Below are 21702 nucleotides of genomic sequence, written 5' to 3' on the forward strand. Positions count from 1 at the left end.
TCAGAGTATCATCAGAAACTCTTCTCCCACCCCTGCACCGTAAGCACTAGAATCTCCCAAGGAATCACCACTGGCCCATTCCTCTCTCCCTTGTCAATATGCTGCCCTTGGTAACATCATCCAAAGATATGGAGCGGATTCTACATCTATACAGACAGTACCCACTTCTAACGTGCCATCGTTCTCAAGCAGTCCACTGCTTTGATGTTGTTAGACTTCTTGCCAATATTCCGACATGATCGAGCTGCAGATTTCCTCCAGTTAAATGCTGGGAAGTTTCATACCCTTTCCACTGATTCAATCCCCCTCACCAGTACTGTTTCAGGTTGAAGCATCTGGCGTGAACCTGATTTCTCGGCTCTTGCACAATCTAACCAGCTCACCCTGCCTGTCGTCCGGCAGTGCACAACAAGATCACCCCCATCATTTTTTAAATTCTATTATGGCTTGGCCTACCTCACTTCTGCAATCTTCTCCTGACTTATAGCCCCTCTACTCCAGATCGCTCCATTCTCTTTACTGGTGCCTGTGCTACCCATTCTCCATCTATCTATCTTTGACAACATATCTTAAACCACCCAGGCTGTGTGAACCCATTTGCCTCTCTATTTTCCCCATACTCCTTATACCCTTCACAAGTTCCACCCTTCCCAATATCTCTTTCTTTGTCTTGGCATCCATTTTGTGTCTGATTACGTGTCCAAAAGTGCCTCGGGATATAATTTCTATGCTGAAGGCATCAAATAATGCAAGATACGGCTGTTGAAACGCATCACTTGTGAATGAAAAAACCAAACAACTCTTTTCCCTAATCTGACAAAAAGAACTTCCAAACATTTTAGGCAACATATTAGCTCACTCAAAACTCATTCACTTACGCGGAGTTAAAATTGGACCCTTTGGCAAAAGAGTGGAATTCAAAGTATTTACTTAGGTGATTGAATTCCTGTAATCACTTCAACTTGAACATTAAAATAAGTTGAAAAATCACTTTCCTGCAGTAGCTTATTCAGACATGGTTCTGGCTCATTGATTTTCATATTGATGAAAATTGGCAAGCAGATCGCTGGAGAAGAAATCCTGTATCTAATAATAGCTCTTAACAGCCATTACACAATCCCACAATGAAACTGCACAGTATTCCTCGTCAAAGTGATTTATAAATATTATCAACCAATTACGCAACAATTTTAGCTTCCTATTGCAGATGATTGCACGAAGATAGTTGCTGGATTAGTAGAGTAGCAGTTATGATGTTGGTTTCACAAAGAGAAGGCTTGTGATCAAGCTATATATGTATATAAATATATACATACGCCAACGCAGCAAGTTTACCATAATCCAGGCTTTGGATACATAGCAACCTCATGGTGGGCCAACATTTCAGCTTAGTGTTTGCTAATATTTAGACGAATCATGAATTCTTAATCTGATGAAGTATCCTAAGGTCAGAAATTCTACAAGCTTAGCAGTTTGAAGCTTACAAACTGCTGATCCTGGTTATCAGCTTGTAAAGAGTTCTTGTGATTGGCCAATATAGTTTTAATACATGCAAGCTCCTAGCTCAATTGGGCCTGGCCCAGGGAGCTCATCACAGTTAATCATACACCAGCAGCTCACATTTAGCATAGAAACATTGAAAACAGGAGCAGGAGTGGGCCATTCAGCCCATCAAGCCTCCTCCACCATCCAAGATGATCATGGCTGATCCTCAATCTCAACGCCATACTCCCGCTCTCTCCCCATACGCCTTGACGCCTTTAGTGTCTAGAAATCTATCTATTCTTTCTTAAGTGCAGTGACCTGGCCTCCAAAGCCTGACATGGTAGAGAATTCCACAAGTTCACCACTCACTGGAGTGAAGAAATTTCTCCTCATCTCAAAGAGCAAAGAACAGTACAGCACAGGAACAGGCCCTTCGGCCCATCAAGCCTGCACCGATCACATTGTCCCATCTAGACCAACCACCGGTATCCCTCTGTATACCCCCTCCTGATACCATGATCCCTTTTCCTAGATTCCTTCCCACCCAGCCAGGGGGAACATCATCCCTGCTTCCAGCCTGTCCAGCCCTGTCAGAAGTTTATACATTTCAGTGAGATCCCCTCTCATTCCAGTGAAAACAAGCCTCAATCTCAAACTCAATCTCTCCCCATTCAACAACCTGCCATCACCAGAAATCAGTCTTGGTGAATCTTTGCTGCACCCCCTCTATGGCAAGTATATCCTTTCTTAGGTAAGTGCTCCAGGTGTGGTCTCATCAAGGCCCACCAGACATCTTTGTCCCTGTACTCAAATCCTCTTGCAATAGAGGCCAACATACCATTTGCCTTCCTAACTGCTTGCTACTTTTTTTCATTCATGGGATGTGGGTGTGACTGGCTAGGCCAGCATTTATTGCTAATCCCTGCGGGCATTAACAGTCAACCACATTGTTGTGGATCTGGAGTCACATGTCGGCCAGACCAGATAAGGACGGCAGATTTCCTTCCTTAAAAGGACATTAATGAACCAGATGGGTTTTTTCGACAATGGTTTAATGGTCATCATTAGACTTTTAATTCCAGATTTATATTAAAATCAGATTTCACCATCTGCCATGGCGGGATTTGAACCCATGCCCCCAAAGCTGTAGCCAGAGTCTCTGGATTGCTTGTCCAGTGACAATACCACTAGGCCATTGCCTCCCCTAGGAAAGAAAATTGTAAGTGGCTAGAGATATGGAAGTAAATGTGGAAAGCCTTTATAGATGCTGTAATGACGGACATAAAAAAGGCTTTTATAAAATGTTGCATCGAGGCAAAGCATTCACTGGCAAAAAAAGAAATAGTGGTTGACAAAATGTGTGAGAAAACAGGAAATGGGAGTCTGTGGTTAATGAGTATGAGGTCTGGCCTAGAAAATGCTGCAACATGGTTGGTCGGAGATGATCTAACCTTGATACTGTAATACCATAAAAGCTGGGATCAACTGCAGGAAAGAATGGAAAATAGTAAGGAAGTCTGCCAAACGATGCCACTTGTCAGGCAGCACAAGGTCAAGTACTGTTCCACAAAAACACTGAAGGATAATCTGTGGCACGATTAGCCCCCCTGTACTTTGGGGAATGGAGCACTCCAGTCACATTTTGCAGCGAGATCATGCTCTTGACACTCATCAGTAACCAAAAAAGATTGGACAGCTGACGATGGCGGTCCTGTTCATTTTTACATGGACAGCTTCTATTATAAATGTGGGTATAAGAATTTATAATGGGAAATGTACACAGAGCCAAAATTTTTGAATATGCTACAGATGGTTAATGTGAATAAATCAACAGGAGTGAAATTAATAACTATTTCAATTACAATATTACAGAAGCTTTTCAATCTACATGCTGTAGAAATTAATATCTTCTTACATTAACTCTCCTCTTCCCTGCTGATTCATATTCCAGAGATATTGAGTTTCTCAAACTCCTCATCACTTCCAGGTTTAATGAAAAAAGAACAAAGGATGCCAGGTCTAAAATCTACCTCAACATTTAGTAAAACCTTCTCCGAAGGTAGCATCCACTGCCAAGAACATTTACTGCACAGGAAGCGGACATTTGGCTCATCACATCTGTGCTGGTCAAAAACGAGCTATCGAGTCTTATCCCACATCCCAGCTCTTTGTGGCAGCTTTGTATGTTACAGCACTTCAAGCATTTTTTAAATGCAATGGAAGTTTCTGCCTCTACCAGCCTTTCAGGTAATGAGTCTCAGACCACCACCCACAAGGATAAAAACAATTTCTCCCCTAATTCTACCAATTATTTTAAATCTATACCCCCTAGTGATTGACCACTCTGTTGAGGGAATTAGGTCCATGCCCCTCATAATTTTATACAGCTCAATTAAATTCCTCTTCAGTCTCCTCTGTTCTAAAGAGAACAATCCCACCCTATCCAACCTTTCCTTATGGCTAAAACTCTCCAGTCCTGGTAACATCCTTGTAAATCTCCTCTGTGCTCTCCCTAGTGTGAGCACATCATTCCTATAAAATGTGGTGGCCAGAATTGCATGCAGCACTCCAGCCTAATGAATGTCGTATACTTTTTTAAAAATTCAATCCTGGGATGTGGGCATCACTGGCTGGGCCAGCATTTATTGCCCAACCCTGAGGGCATTTTAAGAGTCAACCACATTGCTGTAGAACTCGAGTCACATGTAGGCCAGATCGGGTAAGGATGACAGATTTCCTTCCCTAAAGGACATGAGTGAACCAGATGGGTTTTGACGACAATCGACAATGGTTACATGGTCATCATCACACTCTTAATTCCAATTTTTTTTAAAATTCAAATTTCACCATCTGCTGTGATGGGATTTGAATCCAGGTCCCCAGAACATGACGCTGAGGCTCTGGATTACTAGTCCAGCTAACAGAACATAACCTCTCTGCTCTTATACTCTATGTCTTTCCCAACTAAGGAAATTAACCCATATGCCTTCTCAGCGCTCCTATCTGTTATATGCTGGTTGTGACTGGCTAATTGTATGGTTGCAGAGGCACAGATATGTCTGAACAAATAACTAGTTTATTGGATGACGTAACTATTTACAAATATACAACACAATTCTCCGGACATTCATTCTCTGGTCCCGCTGCGGGGAACAGAGATTAGGCTGAGCACCAAATTCTCCATCCTTGCTTGCAGTGGTGGGTTGTGAACAGCAGGAGAATTCCAGCCTCCAGGTGTTACTCAGTCTAAGCCTTGAGCTTTCTCCTTCTGGACTCCTAGCTATGTGACTCTCCTTTGCATCTCTTTTGTGGACAGTACTGTTGCTGCAGTCTCACACACTAATCCTTTCAGCCCTCAACACCCTAATACTATATTATCCACCTATCCTGGCACCTTCTGGAATATGATGACATGCATTTCTAGGCCTCTCCGTTCTTCTATTCCAGTATTTATTGTGTTATTTTCTCATCTTGTTGCACCTTGCAAAATGTATGACTTACACCTGTCAGCATTGAATTCCATTTCATAGAATCCCAACAGTGCAGGAAGTGGTCATTTGGTCCATTGACTCTGCACCCACAACAATCCCACGCAGGCCCTATCCCCATACATTTACCCTATCTAGTCCTCCTGACACAAAGGGGCAATTGAGCATGGCCAATCCACCGAACCCGCACATCTTTGGACTGTGGAAGGAAACCAGAGCACCCGGAGGAAACCCACGTAGACAAGGGGAGAACGTGCAAACTCCACACAGACAGTGACCCAAGCCGGGAATCGAACCTGGGTCCCTGGCACTGTGAGGCAGCAGTGCTAACCACTGTGCTACCATGCCACTCCACTTGCCTCTTCCTTAACCATCAAATAAGTCCAGTGATATCTTCCTGCAGTCCACAGCTTTCTTCCTTACTATCAACCACTTGGCCAATTTTCAGATAACCTGCAAACTTCTTAACCATTCTCCTAAATCATCAAAATATACCACACAAAAAGCCAGGGACCCAGATTTGAACTTTACGAGCTAAATTCTCCTGCAATATTCCAGTTGAAATCAGGAAGCATGGCAGCAAAAATGGATGAAAATTGATGGTTCAAATCTCCTGAACAGCCCCCAATTTGCTGCACTGTATGTGAGTGAAGGTGAGTGAAGAAAAAATATCAAGAGAAAGATGGTAGCGGCCCAAAGCCAAAGGAAAGCTGTCACTTGCATCATGGAACCATCGAATCCCTACAGTGCAGAAAGAGGCCATCCAGTCTGCACTGATTCTCAGCATTCAATTTACCTGCATCTACTGTGTGAAAGAACAAAAATGAGGACCCCCCCCCAACCTACTGGTTCTGATCCACATTGCGCTGTGATACAGAGATTTGTCCTGTGAATGGGGACGTAGGACTGAGATGTACGAAATTTGGAGAATAAATGAGTGACAGTCAAAGATCCAATTTATTTCCCCAGCTTGTGTGTATGTTTATAAAGATGCATAATGCAGGGTAATTTTGTAGGACATACATTTACTTTGTAGGAATGTGGGAACATGCGTTCTCACTACCCGAGTATCTCAATGCCCTTTGAATGACTTTGGGATCAGCGTGGAATGAATTAAGTTAGCTTTCTGCTAAACATGGGATGCATTGTGTCACTGGGCCTAAGGCAGAGATGTTCATTTTAGACAAAGGACTGCTGGAATGTGTGAAATTCATTTAATCACGTCTCCAAAGTTTAGGAAGAGGTTAACCTGGTCATCCTTTATTAGAGTAATAAATTGATTGGACAAGTTTGTGAGGGTAGTGTAACCATAGAGTTGAAAAGAGTACCATAACCATGTTAATGAAACGATTAGATGTGATTGAGAGCAGTAAGCCAGAGTTATTCTGATGTTGCTTTTATGCATCATTGATTATGATTTAATGACTGTACATGTAGAATTTAGTAATCAATGGTAAAAATACTATCAGAGCTGTGAGTGAACCACACTCTGGATTAGATTTTTCGGTTGCGTCCACCTCAAGAACGAAAATGTCTGCCTGAGGTCAATGGACCTTTAAATGGTCCGTCAAATTTTCTGTCCTGCCTGTGACAATTCCCGCAGTAGGTGGGACCTGAAAACCTACCCCACATAATGAAATAATGAAATGTGCTCTATCCAAGCACACATACTGGATTGTGAGGTATGATGTCTCAATAAAGACTCGAGGCTGAATAATGAACTATGGTGTCTCACTAAAGACCTGATTCTGCATTGCTACAACTGAATGCATGTATGCTTTGACGTTTAGAATCATAGAATCCCTACAGTGCAGAAGGAGGCCATTCGGCCAATCAAGCCTGCACCGACAACAGTGTCACCCAGGCCCTATCCCCATAACCCTATGTATTTAACTTGCCAATCTCCTTGACACTAAGGGGCAACTTAGTATAGCGAATCAACCCAACCCACACATCTTTGGAGTGTGGGAGGAAACCGGAGCACCCAGAGGAAACCCACACAGACACGGGGAGAATATGCAAATTCCACAGAGAAGTCACCCAAAGCTGGAATTGAATCGGGTCCCTGGCGCTGTGAGGCAGCAGTGCCAACCACTGTGCCACCATGCTGCCCATAAAATGAAATGAATTAGAACAAGAAAGCTGTCAAACGGGACACTTTTCCAAATGGCCAAGTGATGTCAGGTTTAATGCAGCAACAATAAAATGTGCTCTGCTACACCATGGGGAGTGACACTTTGCCTGTCATTTACCTCATAGGTCTTGATTGGGTGGTAATGAATTCCTATCGCTTCTTGGCCTTTTGGCTAAGATCAAGTGTAGTATGGATAGGATGCTGCACTCGGTTGAGGTCATTAGGTTACACTGAAGCTTCATATGTTTCATATGAAGCAATTTTTAAAAGCGGCATCTCGGCCTTTTGGCTAAGATGCAAATGAGCTCAAGTCTTGGAGGAGGTATTACTTTCCCTTCTCCAATCAGCTTGGCTCATGTAGATCAGGCCTGGGACAGGGTGATTTGGTCGCTCGCCCTGTCTTGTCAGCCTGGATCGGAAATGTCTCAACTTGTTGAGACTCTGAATTGGATTTGATTTGATTGAATTGGAAAAGTTTTTTAAAAACTGCCATTCCTGGGGAAGCAGTTGTCTTCAGTTGGTCTCCAGAGATGGCAAAGCTCTGTGGCAGCCTCATTCTGAAGCGGACATACAGAGGATATGCACAAAAAAAACAACTTGTGCTTATATTGCATCTTTCAAGCCCTCAGGACTTCCACTGCACTTCACAGCCAAGAAATTACTTCTGAAATATAGGCACTATTGTTTTGTAGGTACACATGGGAGATGATTCACTCACAAGGTCTTGTAACCAACAAGGAGATCAAATCCAGTTGATCAGCTTTTGTTGGTTGAGGAATAATTGTTGCCATAATGCATTATTTTCATAGAATCACTACAGTGCAGAAGGAGGCCATTCGGCCCATCAACAGCAACTGACAGCAATCCCACCCAGGCCCTATACCCATAACCACACATATTTACCCTGCCAACCCCCCGATACAAGGGGCAATTCAGCATGGCCAATCAAGCTAACCTGTACATCTTTGGAGTCAGAGGGGAAACCGGAGAAACCCGGGGGAAACCCACGCAGACACGGAGAAATGTGTAAACTCCACACAGACAGTGACCCAAGGCCGGAATCGAATCCGGGTCTCTGGTGCTGTGAGGCAGCAGTGCTAACCACTGTGCCACCGATCTTGGTTAGTAAGGTAAGGGTGGTTGCATCCATACCTGAACAAGACATCTCAAATGTTAAGCAGATTTTATATGGCAGATACAGAGCAATTATTTCTTCTGGTGAGGGAATAAAACAAGAGGGTTTTTTAAACCTTAAAACACGAGTTGAGCCATTCAGAAAAAAAAATCAAGGAACAATTTTTCACACTAAGAAATATGGAATTCTCTTTCCCTGGAAAACCATGGATGATAAAATAATTAATGCTCTCAGAACAGATGGATTTTTGCTGGATAAGGGTTCATTAGAACTAGAGAGCAAAAATAGAGTGAATAGAGTTGAAGTGTAGATCAGCCAGGGTGCACTTTAATGACACGGAGGCTCGAAGGGCCTAATGTCCTTTCATGTTATGAATGCGATTAGAAATATTATTTATTCAAAATTCATTAGAATATTTTAGTGTTGTGGTAATATAAGATGCTATATTTAATGTATATTATTGGTATCATTTGATTTCCCCCAAATCTGCATTCCCATCAACTCATTAATTACCTAGTCCCTACTGTTATTGAATTTGAAAAGGTGGAACTTGTGGGTTCCACAGTTGTTCCTCCTCTCTGCTTCCCACAAATTTCTCAGAAGATGGTCTTTACGGAGATAATATTTTTGGTGGAGATTGAGTTTAGGAGTTGCTTGAATTGTTTACACATGCTATCGATATTTAACCTTCACCTCTAGTTCCTAGCTTACGTAATGTTCAAACATAGCAGATGTCTGCAAGCTGTCAGTGTTGACTTAATTGTTTCTAGTTTTGTAATGCTCAGCAAATAGACTGAGTGGGCAAAAAAGCTAATTTTGTGAAAGATAAAGTATTAAGAAACTGGCAGAACATGTCTATTTTGGGACCTCTAACATATGTTGTTTGCCCATTTCAGTGACAGTAAAAGAAATTGCAATTACTTAATTGTGTTGATCCTTGAGAATAAAACCATTAGAGACCATCACCACACAGATCTCATATTTTAAAGATGTGCTGTATTACATTTGCAAACAACGTTTATGGACTTATAAAGTTCAAACAATTTCTCCATTAATTGATTGACTACTGGTGCTTCTCAGCACTTTTTTGACAGATTGAAATATTATTCTTTTTGCCATTCTCCGGAACTCCATAAAATCAATTATCTCTTGAGTTTGGTTATATTACTGATGGGGACGATTTCGTCAGTAAAGCACTGCAGTATGCACGTCGGTCCACTCAATATACTTTTATGAGCACCAATTTCTCAGAAACTGGGGAGGCATTAAATATAGTTACTCTTGTAACACTTCTATGACTGGTTTCATCTTACAGCACTTAAGTGTTTCCTGGGAAGACTGTGATGACACCGAGGTAATTAACCATGGCCCACAAAGAATCAGGGGAATCTTCCTCCATTAGGGAGTGACAATTGGTTATCTACAGCTTGAGAGTGAACTATTTCACAAGCATGGGACAAGACAAGAGGCAGGCTGCCATGAACTGCCATAGCCAAGATAGATTTCTGGGCAGCAGGGTGGCACAGTGATTGGCATTGCTGCCTCAAAGCGCCAGGGGTCTGGGTTCGCTTCCAATCTTGGGTGACTGTTTGTGTGGAGTTTGCACATTTTCCCTGTGTCTGTGTGGGTTTCCTCTGGGTGCTCCGGTTTCCTCCCACAGTCCAAAGATGTGCAGGTTAGGTGGATTGGCCACGCTAAATTGTCCCTTCTTGTCCCAAAATGTGTAGGTTAGGTGGATTAGCGGGATAAATATACAAATTTGCGGGGTGGGCCTGGACAAGATGCTCTTTCGGAGAGTGGGTGCAGTCTCGAATGGCCGGATGGCACCATTCTGCATCACACTCTAGCCAACTGAACTAACCAACTAGATAAATGCAAATTACTGCAGATGCTGGAATCTGAAACCAAAAGAGAAAATGCTGGAAAATCTCAGCAGGTTTGGCAGCATCTGCAAGGAGAGAAAAAAGCTGACGTTTCAAATCTAATATTAGACTTTGTCAAAGCTTTGATAAAGGGTCATCTGGACTCGAAACATCAGCTCTTTTCTCTCCTTACAGATGCTGCCAGACCTGCTGAGATTTCTGCCTGCCAACTTGGCTTGTCAGCATTCCTGATTTTAGGGGGATGGAGGCAGCACATCAAAAGACCAGTGATTCAGAGGCCCAGGCTAATGCTGTACAGCAAGAGGTTCAAATCCCACCATGGCAGCTGGTGGAATTTGAATTTTTATTAATTAAAACAATATGGAATTGAAAGTTAGTTTCTGTAATAGTGACGCAAAACTGCAAATCGATTATTGTTGGAAATCTACCTGGTTCACTAATATCCTTTAAGCAAGGAATCTGTTATGCTTAGAGTCATTATAGGTGACTTTAGACGCACAGATGTCCTGTTCTCTGAAATTGCCTAGCAAGCGACTCAATTGTATCAAACCGCTATAAAAACTCAAAAAGCATCTACCCAACAATGTGGAAAGTTGCCCAGGTATGTCTGGTCCACAAGAAGAAGGACAAATCTAATCTGGTCAGTTACTGCACCCCCTGATTCTACTCTCACTGAACAAAAAGTGATGGATGAGTTCATTGACAATGCTATAAAGCAAGACCTACACAGCAATAACCCGCTCACTGATTTCAGCTCAAATTCTGTCAGTGTCACTTGGCTCCTGACCTCATTACAGCTTTATTCCAAATATGAACAAAAGAACTGAACTCTAGTGGGGAGGTGAGAGTGAACCACGCTTGGCATCATGACAGTATTTGACTCTCTTCCACTTTCTTCCATCAGGAAATAGATACAAAAGTCTGAGATCACTTACCAACCGATTTAAGAACAGCTTCTTTCCTGCTGCCATCAGACTTTTGAATGGACCTATCTTATGTTAAGTTGATCTTTCTCTACACCCTAGCTATGACTGTAATATTATATTCAGCACCCTCTCCTTTCCTTCTCTCCTATGTACTCTACAAACTATATGCTTTGTCTGTATAGCACTTATCACTGTATCCCAATATATGTGTCAATAATAAATCAAATCAAGAGTGCAGCACCTAGTAAACTTTAAGTCAATGGGAATCATAGGAAAACAATTAACTCGTTGAAGATTTAACAAGCACAAAGGAAGACGGCTGTGGTTGTTTGAGGCCAATCATCTCAGCTCCAGGACATCATCGCAGGAATTCCTCGGTTGTGTCCGAGTCCCAACCATCCTCAGCTGCTTCATCAATGACCTTCATAAGATCAGAAGTGGGGATGTTTGCTGATGACGAGACAATGTTTAACATAATTCACAACTCCTCATATACTGGAGTAATCTGTGCCAATATGCAACAAGATCCAGACACCATTCAAGCTTGAGCTGACAAGCGGCAAGTAACATTTGAACCACACAAGTACCAGGCATTTCCAAGAGAGAAGCTAACCATCTCCCCCTTGACATTCAATGCTATTACAATCACTGAATCTCCAAATATCAATGTATTGAGCGTTACCTTTGAGCAGAAGCTGAATTGGACCAGCTATATAAATGCCATGGCTACAAAAGTAGGTCAGAGGTTAGAAATTCTGCTTCGTATAACTCATCTCCCGACTCCCCAAAGCATGTCCACAATCAACAAGGCACAAGCCAGGAGTGTGATAGAATAATCTCCATTTGCCTGGATGGGTGCAGTTCCAACAATACTCAAGGAGCTTGACACCATCCAGAACAAAGCAGATGGCTTGATCGGCATCCAATCCACCAACTTTTTAATATTCCTTCCTCCAACACCGATGCACTGCGGCAGCAGAGTGCATCATTCACAAGTAACACATCAGAGCTCCTTTAACAACATCTTCCAAATCTGAGACCTCAACCAACTAAAGCGGACACATAGGAACACTATTACCTGCAAGTTCCCCTCCAAACCACACACCATGCTGAACTGGAACCAAGCCACTGTTCCTCACTGTCACAAGATCAAAATCCTACAATCCCTTGCCTAACAGCATTGCGAGTGTGCCTGCATCAGATGGACTGCAGCAGTTCAAGAAGACAGCTCATCACCACCGCCTTCTCAAGGGCAATTAGGGACGGGCAACATCCTCTGGTCCTGCCAGGGACACCCACATCCCATGAAAAGCATTTTCTGTTTTTAATTTTCAATTTCCAGCACCCGCAGTATTTGTGTTAGTTTTTATAATCAGATGTTTGTTCTTACTGCCTAATATCTGGTTACGCAATAGTGTGATCTTAGAGTTATATCAATGAAAGTTGCTTTATTAAATGAACTAGATGCTGTAATCTCATACACACCAGCAAGTGAATTTCTTCCATCAACATGAAAGAAAATTGATGAACATTGTAATGCAAAGGGGACATGTTTAATGTTTAAACATTATAAACATAAATAATGTTTATAATGGGTTATTAATCCTAATGCTCTTCATCAAATAGTATGGAAATGCTTTGTTATTTCCTCTTTATTTTCGTTGACTATATGGCATATGGCTATTCAGCCCATCGAGTCTGCTCTGCTAGTAGACTAGTAATTTCTCTGGAGTTGATCAGCAATAGGTTAATGTCTCTTCCTTTATCAGATCTCTTTCAAGGTCTATTTTTAAGTCCTTGACCAGAAGCCTAAGACTTGACTTCAGACCCTTCCCCAGCATCCCATGATTTTTTTAAGTAAACTGATCTTGGATTATAAACCTCCTCTTCTTACATTATCTGTATGATTTGTTCAAAAAGGCCCCTATTGTGCTCAGTAAATATGAAGCCATACTGACATATCACCCTCCATTGCAAAATGGCAGGTTGGGACAATGCCCACCTATATGGTGTAGCAAGCACCTTACTACATTTTCCTTGTAGTCATACTTAGCCAAGTTCTTCAACTTTTTCACTGTGGCGAGTACCATCTTACTCCTTGACACCACTGGTAAAGTTCCAGCTACAAAGCTCACAAACCTCCTGACAATGAGTGTCAGATGAGACATTAGGATTATATTTATAAAGAGTTTTAGGTTCAAGGGGTAACCACAATGATAAAAGACAGCAATATGGTATAATGAAGAGTAAGGTAATAGCAAAAGATTTACATTTCTGATAGAACCCAGTGTATTTTTCTCAGGGTGTTGACCTCATGAGGTGATTAACTGTCTTCTTTTAAAAATATTAGCTGCTGCCTCACAGCACCAGGGACCCTGGTTCAATTCCGGTCTTGGGTGACTGCGTGGAGTTTGCACGTTCTCCCTGTGTCTGCGTCAGTTTCCTCCAGGTGCTCCAGTTTCCTCCCACAGTCCAAAGATGTGTGGGTTAGGTGAACTGGCCATGCTAAATTGCCCCTTAGTGCCTAAATATGTGTAGGTTTGGGGGGGGATTAGCAGGATAAATGTGTAGGGTTAAGGGAAAGAGCAGGGGTGGGTGGGCCTGGGTAAGATGTTCTGGCGGAGAGTTGGTGCAGACTCGATGGGCCGAATGGCTTCCTTCTGCACTGTAGGGATTCTATGATATTTATGCCATTAATGAAATGTTGTCAAAAAGGCACGAGACTTTATTACATCACAGAAATAGAGGGAACCTTTTTCATCAAAAGATATTGACTGACTAACATTAGTTATGTCAGATTGCCTGGAACATCCAGAAGCATAGAAGTTGAGCCCTATTGTCATCATCATAGCTACATATAATGCAGTGCCTGGGTGTTAGTGTGACAAGTCAGGTTTCAATAGCTAATACCTCTGTTATGTTCTTAGATGAAATCACAACATTTTCAGATATTTTCTGCAGGAAAATCAAACAGGTTTTCTATTTTCTATCAACCCTGTGGCATGGATGCCAATAACAACTCCCTTCACTCTCCTCATTACCATCCTTTCCTCCTTTGTGTACTCATCCACCTCCTCCTCCAAGTCCACAAACAACACAATCTCCAGGGAGACATCCATTACTTAATGTCTCAGCAGGTTTCATAATGCACCTTTTAAATATTCAAAAACTGCAGCTTTGAACTAACGGATGTGAATCTCAACCAAACAGGTTTTGAAAGATTTGCATTCCTGCGCGACCTTCCAACTTTCTGATCTCTTCCCACCCATGAGCCATCATAGTACAGGCTCAGCCTCACACTGACAGTGGACAGAAATCTAGGGGAATCGCGAGGTAGGGGTGGCTGAGGCGCTTGGCCATTGTCACAGCTTCGTGTAAATGCAGCAGTTGGGCAGTTGTTGACCGAGTTTAAATTCAATGCTCACTCCAGATGGCAAGGTGGATCTTCAGCAGGAGCAGATGTTGCGCAGCACTCTTTAAAATTGAGAATCTGGACAAAGTGCAAGAGGATGAGAGAGAAATTGAGCGAGAGAGAAAGAGAGAGAGAGAGACAGTGATAAGTGGATCATTAGTGGAGAAAGGAGAGAGTGAATGACGTGGAGAAAATGGAAAGAGATTACATCCACTGAAGAAAGAATAGTTTGTCTTTAGTGACTGCAAGTCTATATGTATAAATAATACTAGCAGATGTGGTTACCCCTTGAACCTAAAACTCTTTATCTCAAACTGTTAACAGTTTTAACAACTGAACCATGTTCTGCAACAATATCTTACTTAAATATCTAGTTACCTTTATGTTCCAGCAACTCTAGCTTCCATCTACTCCTCAACCAACTTAAAATAAAAAGAGTGCTGGACCTTTTGAAATTAATGCTTAGATCATTCAATCCAATTTTGTACCAATAGTTTGAGCCAACAATCCACTTTTTGGTCAAAAGTCTCAAACACAACCGACTATAATCAAGTTTCTTACCTCTTTACCTAATGGCATCCCACTTCCTAATGCACAGGTTAAACCGATGACTTTGGCTACAAAAGTTTTTAAAGTGAGGTACTCTTTTAGCACCACCCCACGCAAGATTGTCTTCATCTCGGGTATCCCAGATCCTGTTGATAAAAAGAATACAAATCAAAGTGTTTAAAAAGTTCACAGGATACTGGTCTGCATTTTTGACCTGTAATGAGTGCTAGCCTAAAGTACAGATAAATAAAGCATGAAGTTTGACTTTCCAACAGGCCATTACTGATATGCTGTCTTTAAACAGTATTAGCGCCTTGAGCTGTGGCATCAATGCTGGTTAGCAGTGTGCAAGAGTGGTTTTCCCACTGAATAAGAACTGAGCTACTAGCAGCAGAAACGTCTGGGCACAGATCAGCCTTAGCAGTCACTTACGTACCCGCCAAGAACCCCATGTGATGAACATGGTCATCTTCACGTTGAAGGACGAAGCAATACACGGAGTGAAAACATCTTTATCAAGTTGCTGGCACTTGAACAGTCACCTCCATGCTGCAGCATGCAATAATTAGCATGTGGTCATTATCATAATACAAGATATTATTTAATCACTCTGCCTTATTTATTATCTTGGTCCTGTTTTAGAATTCACTTGACCAATTATGTTTTTTTTACGCTAACCCAGATTTATGGTCTTCCCCCTACTATTTGTTGGTATCAGAAACTGATGTAGTTTTCTCCCAAGTGCTTTAAACAGAATCATCAGTATTTAGTGCACTGGAAGTAGCCTATCCAATAAGCCAGTGTAGTAGATTTGCTCCAGTACCACCAGAATGTAAAATATTGTCTAGCAGAAAGGATAGTTCGGGTGGCAGAATCACAGACTTGAAATAAAGTCTGCCCAATTTACCATCTAATTAAATTTTTATCATCTTTCTGCACACATCCCAAACTCTAAACTAAAGCAGCACTTCCACTGTAGTCCAGTTCATAAACATTTACAATAGGTGATGTACTTGTTGCACATTAGTACCTTTTACATGCAGTGTACGGAGATCATTCAATTGCTGCAAAGTATGTTGCTATTTTCACCAGCACACTAACTCCCTTTTAAGGAAAAAACTCAAAGAAGGAATGTGTAGCAAGCCGGCTGCTCAATTGCAGTGGGGGCTTGATGACGATTACACTCAACTGTTAAATTATTGTAATCACTTAATTGATTAATGATCCACCTATGTATTTATGGCATCACACTGATTGTTGTATAGAAAGATACAATGCATTCTGGCCTATGCCATTTGTTTCCTGTTCATCAACTGAATGGTACAAGGTAAAAAGGCGTGATGTACCAGATTAAACATGATTGGAGATGCCGGTGTTGGACTGGGGTGGACAAGGTGAAGTCTTAGAGTAGTGCTCCAAAAGCTTGTGATTTCAAATAAACCTGTTAGACTGTAACCTGTGTCATGTGACCTCTCAGATTACACATGGGTATTATTTTCCTTGCAAATAGAGATCACAAGAGTCAGGTAACTGAATCCCTCTACTCTCCCACTTCAAAGTTCCAACATTGACTCTAACGTGTCAAAAGCTTATTTATTTCCATTCACTACATTTTAATTTTATTTGCCACTTTTTTGATCCTGAAATATTAGAATACATTCAGATAAGGCATTAATTGGCTGAAGGGTTTATTTTTTCCTGAATGGAGGAGGAGAATTGTATTGTGTTTTAGTGGCAGTTACTGACTTAGCAATGGCTTACAAAGTCTAATCCATCCATATTGCTAAATCCTTCAATATATCTTATGAGCCGAGGTACAAAAGACAAAGCACCCAAGAGTACAACGATCAGGTTGAATATATACAGAAATTATTGGAATCTAACAGTAAAAATGATTTACTCGTTGAAGATGGTCTGCAAGCCAAGTGAAATCCAGAAGATGTTCAGAAAGGAGAGGGTAAGAGAGGTTTCTCATTCAGCTAATATTTTCTCGCCATTGCAACTGCAGCATTAATTCCAAAGTCAATGGCTACGATTAGAGGAGCAATGGGGTAAACTCAGTCAAAATCCCAGTTAAAAGGTGATGCGCAAGTTAACACTGCTTTGCAGTGTAGTGGGAGACAAGATTATCATCTTTCAGCCTGCATTAAAATGTTTTACATTTTCTGACCCTGTAAATTACCTCAGTATTAGTTTTCAAAAGATTCTTCTAACTGTTGAACCAATAAATATTTGCATAACCTTTTCCCAGTATGGCAGCTGCAATATGTGCCTTCAGCGGATCATTGACTTTAATGGCAATACAACTTGGGAGATATTTAAACCGAGTGGCTGATTTATTACCACCTGTTTGTTATATACTATTGTACAAAGTCAAAATTAGCTCCAATAAATTGATTCTAGAATGATGCTGAAAGAGGCATGTACCAGGGAAGGAGGAAAACTTCATACGGCTCTTAATTGAGTTATTATCTGATGCCTGATATGGATGATTCACTTACTGTACATATGATTTTATTCCTATAGCACGGAAAAGGGATCGATATAACTTGTACTACAGACAAGAGTCAACTGAGAAGAATTTGTGATGATTTTTTCTCATTTCATATTGGGGATAATGTCATGACTTCATCCTATATTAATCTGACAGCGGAATATTTTTCATCTTTCAAAAGTTAATAAAAAGTAGGCCTTTGATGCAATCTCCAACCATCATACACCATAATCAGGAGCTGTGATTTCTGGCCACACACTGTCTCAGACACAACACAAGGAAGGCATAATTTTGATAGAAGACTTGATGTGTTAATGGAAAGGCTGACGCCACACTAGCTGCACGTGCAGTTGCAGTGATTGTCATATCACTGACATCGACATCCCAGGCAGCCACCTGCGTCAAAGATGGCAGATCTACGGAATATGCCATTCAGATTAAAATTGCGATTGGCAATGGAGACCTCCACAGACTGAACACTACAGGTCTATCAGACAACAACCCATTAAATTACAAATAAACAACCAGGTCAATGTAATGACTTCAATCAGGCCATTGATGTTGGCCTATTGGAATGTGAACTTCCTGATTAAGGAGTCAATTGATCGGCCAATCAGGGAGTCTTTTTCCTTGTATTTACTTAGGAATGGCAGTTCCTCAGGCACTCCCGAAGGTAAGACTGCTGATTGATTGCACTCTGTGTACTGTTTTTGGAATTGTAAATAAAGGGATTTTAGTGAAGGGACTTCTGCCGCCGAAGACTTATTATAGTCAACACCTGAAGATCAATTATATGAGGAGCTCAACTGCCAAATATCTCATCTGGAATGTATGTTTTTTGGGCTGCAATGTAGAAACCATTGATTAATTCAGAAGTTGATGCAGTGACAAGAAGCACAATTGTGACTTTAGACAATGTCAAAGTAGCTGACAGAATAATTGAGCTAATTACTGCATTTGTTCCCATAGAATCATTCCAAAAAGATCTCTTGGACCAACCCAATGATCACAATGAGGAAGCACTTCTGCAAAGCAGACATAAGTACCAAGCCATACAACCATCTAGACAGAGTCCACAGGCTATGTGTAATTTGTCCATCATTGGCACAACAGCCAACACAGGATAAACATTGGGAAGAGTGATCTCATGCATAACTCCTAGGAATTGGCCAGCTTTTAAAGTATGAAAGACATGTGGCACTTAACGTATTGGCACAGTGGTATCAACAGAAGCCTTTGCCACTATTCAGATCACATGCCCACAGATGCAGGCACAGCATTATTTATATACAAAACTGGATACTGGTGCAGGTCCCAACATCCTTCTACTTCATCTAGTGAAATTTATGTACCACAGACATGGCAAGCGATAGTTCAACAAAACATTGCCAAACTCACTATGTACAATGGTTCAATGATTCTGTCCCTGGGATCCATTACATTGGAGTGTTGCTACAGCAACTCATCATGGTCACCCCAGATATTTTATATAGTGGACACCACAAGTGCAGTGATCGGAGACCTGTGTGTAGGGACCTTGTAATAAATTCACCGAGGCGAAGGTCCCGTCATTAAAGGTTCCTTTATTTACAAGACATACTATACAACAGAGTGCTCTCTGTGTTCTCCCTGCTTCAGCAGGTAGAGAGACTGACACACCTGCTTTAAATAGGGAATATGGGGCTCCCTGATTGAGTCCTAATTGATGGCCCAATCAGGGACATCTTTTTTGCCCTTTATTGAATTCAAATTCCACCATCTGCCGTGGCGGGGTTTGAACCCGGATCCCCAGAACATTAATTGAGTTTCTGGATTAACAGTGGAGCGATAATACCACGAGGCCATTGCCTCCCCAACTCAATCAGGGAGTTCGCACTCTAGCAGGCCAACCTCATTTGCCTGATTGAAGTCAACACAGACCTGTCCTTGGTTACCATCATGACATCATCAAAGCAATGACAAGGACCACAAGGTTCACCATTGGACATTCTTACACTGGGGGAGCCTGTCTCATTCCACGTTGTAGCTTCTCAGCCAACAGGCTCAGTAGAACAGTTGGGCTGAATATATATACCTATTCCACACTTGCAAACGTCACTACTGTGGAACCAATGCAGAATTACTATTCAGCAGACAGGTGCGGACAACCCCCTTTCAGTCATCACTCGTCGATACTCCCAGAAGTACAGGATGCCAGAATTGAAAAAATAGGGTCAGATGAAAGATGCCTATGATCAGCAGGTAACAAACTACAGAACCTGAACATGAGCAAAAAGGTTGAGTACAACACCCAAATGAAGGCACATGGAATTGTCAGCACATGCCCAGAACCAAGATCATTTTAAGGACAAACACCAAATGGAATGACGGTGCCAAACCAGAACAATACCACAACCAGAAACACCTAGCGATCCCAACACGAATAGAACTCTGTACTCTCACCATTGATTACCTCCTGCTCCATAGCCACTGTATCTGGTAGAATGGGACTATTCATAGTTCATGTCTTAAATCGCCCAATCTCTAATTCTGAACCCATAATCTATCACAAAGACCATCCTACTTCCATCTCTAAGACTGCATATGCTGCCATCTCTATCTCAGCCCATCTACATCCGAAACCCTCATCCATACCTCTGTAACCTTGCAACTCGACTATTCAAATTTTTGTTTGGTCGGATTCCCATAATCAGCTTTCCATAACTTTGCTGTCCATATCCTACCCAATCACCAAGTCCCACTTGCCCATTGCCTTTGTCATAACTAATCTACATTAGCTCCAGGTCCTCAAAAGCCTCAAATCAAAATTCCCCCACTTGAACATAACATCCCTGACTGTAACTGTCTCAAATTCACTCTTCCTCTGAGTTATGCCTCTTCTTTTTGTCCCAATATCAGGGGTACGCATTTTGCTGCTGAGGCCCCACACTTGGAATGTCCTTCCTACTCCTCTTTGCATCTCTGCCTTCTCTTTAAGGCCCTCTTCAATCTGACCAAATTTTGTTAACTTTTTTAACTTCTCATTTAGCTCAGAATTATTTTTTCTCTCTCACTGCTCTGTGCTTTGGGAGGCTCTTAAATGTTATTTGATGTTATTTAAATTTTCATTATGGACGTAAAAAGCAGAGATCATGGACCCCAACTTTGGAAAGAAATACCTTTGGTTTAAAAACAGAGAGCAGTTGGTGCAGATTTTATTAAAGTTAGCGGGTTAGAAAATTCCTCTACACCTGACACTAATTTTGACATACAAACCTGGATACAACACAGCAAATCTTTTTCTCACCCAAATATATAAACAGATAGGGGGTCAAATTGGACAACATCAGCAACACTAAGGCGACACGGTGGCACAGTGGTTAGCACTGCTGCCTCACAGTGCCAGGGACCCGGTTCGATTCCCGGCTGGGTCATTGTCTGTGTGGAGTTTGCACGTTCTCCCCGTGTCTGCGTGGGTTTCCTCCGGGTGCTCTGGTTTTCTCCCACAGTCTGAAAGACGTGCTGGTTTAGGTGCATTGACCCGAACAGGCGCCGGAGTGTGGCGACTAGGGGAATTTCACAGTAACTTCATTGCAGTGTTAATGTGAGCCTTACTTGTGACTGATAAATTAACACTAAACATATTCTTGGTGAACTGACAGCTGATTTTTCATTGTCTATTGACTGGAAAATATTGTCAAAATGTTTAATCTCAAACCAAATAAAAATGATATTGACACAAAGAAACAGATTTGAAATTCTGGGAACTTCAATGGCATAGACCAATTTCAGTGTGACAATGTTCTCTCGATGTCTCAAAAATAGTTTTTTTAAACAGCCAATTTACACAAAAAGGATCTTTTATATTCACAGAGTGTGGTGAACCATTGTTGGTTCCCATCAGGTAGTGCTGAGCCATGGTCTGGCCAGTACTATGAGTCTGTAGATATGTTACTGTTGGGGTTAGGGTTGGGCTGTTCTACCTGTTAATATAGTCCTATGGTACACCCCAGTTGGCTCCGCCCCCTTGGGAGAGGTATAAAGGTCACTGCTCTGCCTGGTGACCCTTTAGTCTGGGATCGTATACTGTATATAGTAGCTCTGTTATTGTTGGTAATAAAAGCCTTTATTTCCCAAGTACATCCAGCCTCTCGTGTGTTATATCGCGCATCACAGAGCATCCATTAAGTAGAAGAGGGTGAGGGATCCAATAGAGG

General features: G+C 41.7%; 1 protein-coding gene and 1 pseudogene across 2 annotated transcripts in view; one reads left to right on the plus strand and one right to left on the minus strand.

Moving 5' to 3' along the window:
* LOC144489456 (chloride channel protein 2-like) overlaps positions 1-21702 on the minus strand; it is a 563382-nt gene that overhangs the window by 249365 nt on the left and 292315 nt on the right. For both annotated transcript variants that reach the window (XM_078207326.1, XM_078207318.1), the window contains exon 5: positions 15025-15158. In XM_078207326.1, coding sequence (XP_078063452.1) covers positions 15025-15158 — 134 coding nt within the window. The remainder of the gene's footprint in view (positions 1-15024; positions 15159-21702) is intronic.
* LOC144492025 (U2 spliceosomal RNA) lies at positions 7260-7463 on the plus strand (annotated as a pseudogene).

The sequence above is a fragment of the Mustelus asterias genome, chromosome 3 (assembly GCF_964213995.1).
Source record: "Mustelus asterias chromosome 3, sMusAst1.hap1.1, whole genome shotgun sequence".
In the NCBI taxonomy this organism is placed as follows: domain Eukaryota; kingdom Metazoa; phylum Chordata; class Chondrichthyes; order Carcharhiniformes; family Triakidae; genus Mustelus; species Mustelus asterias.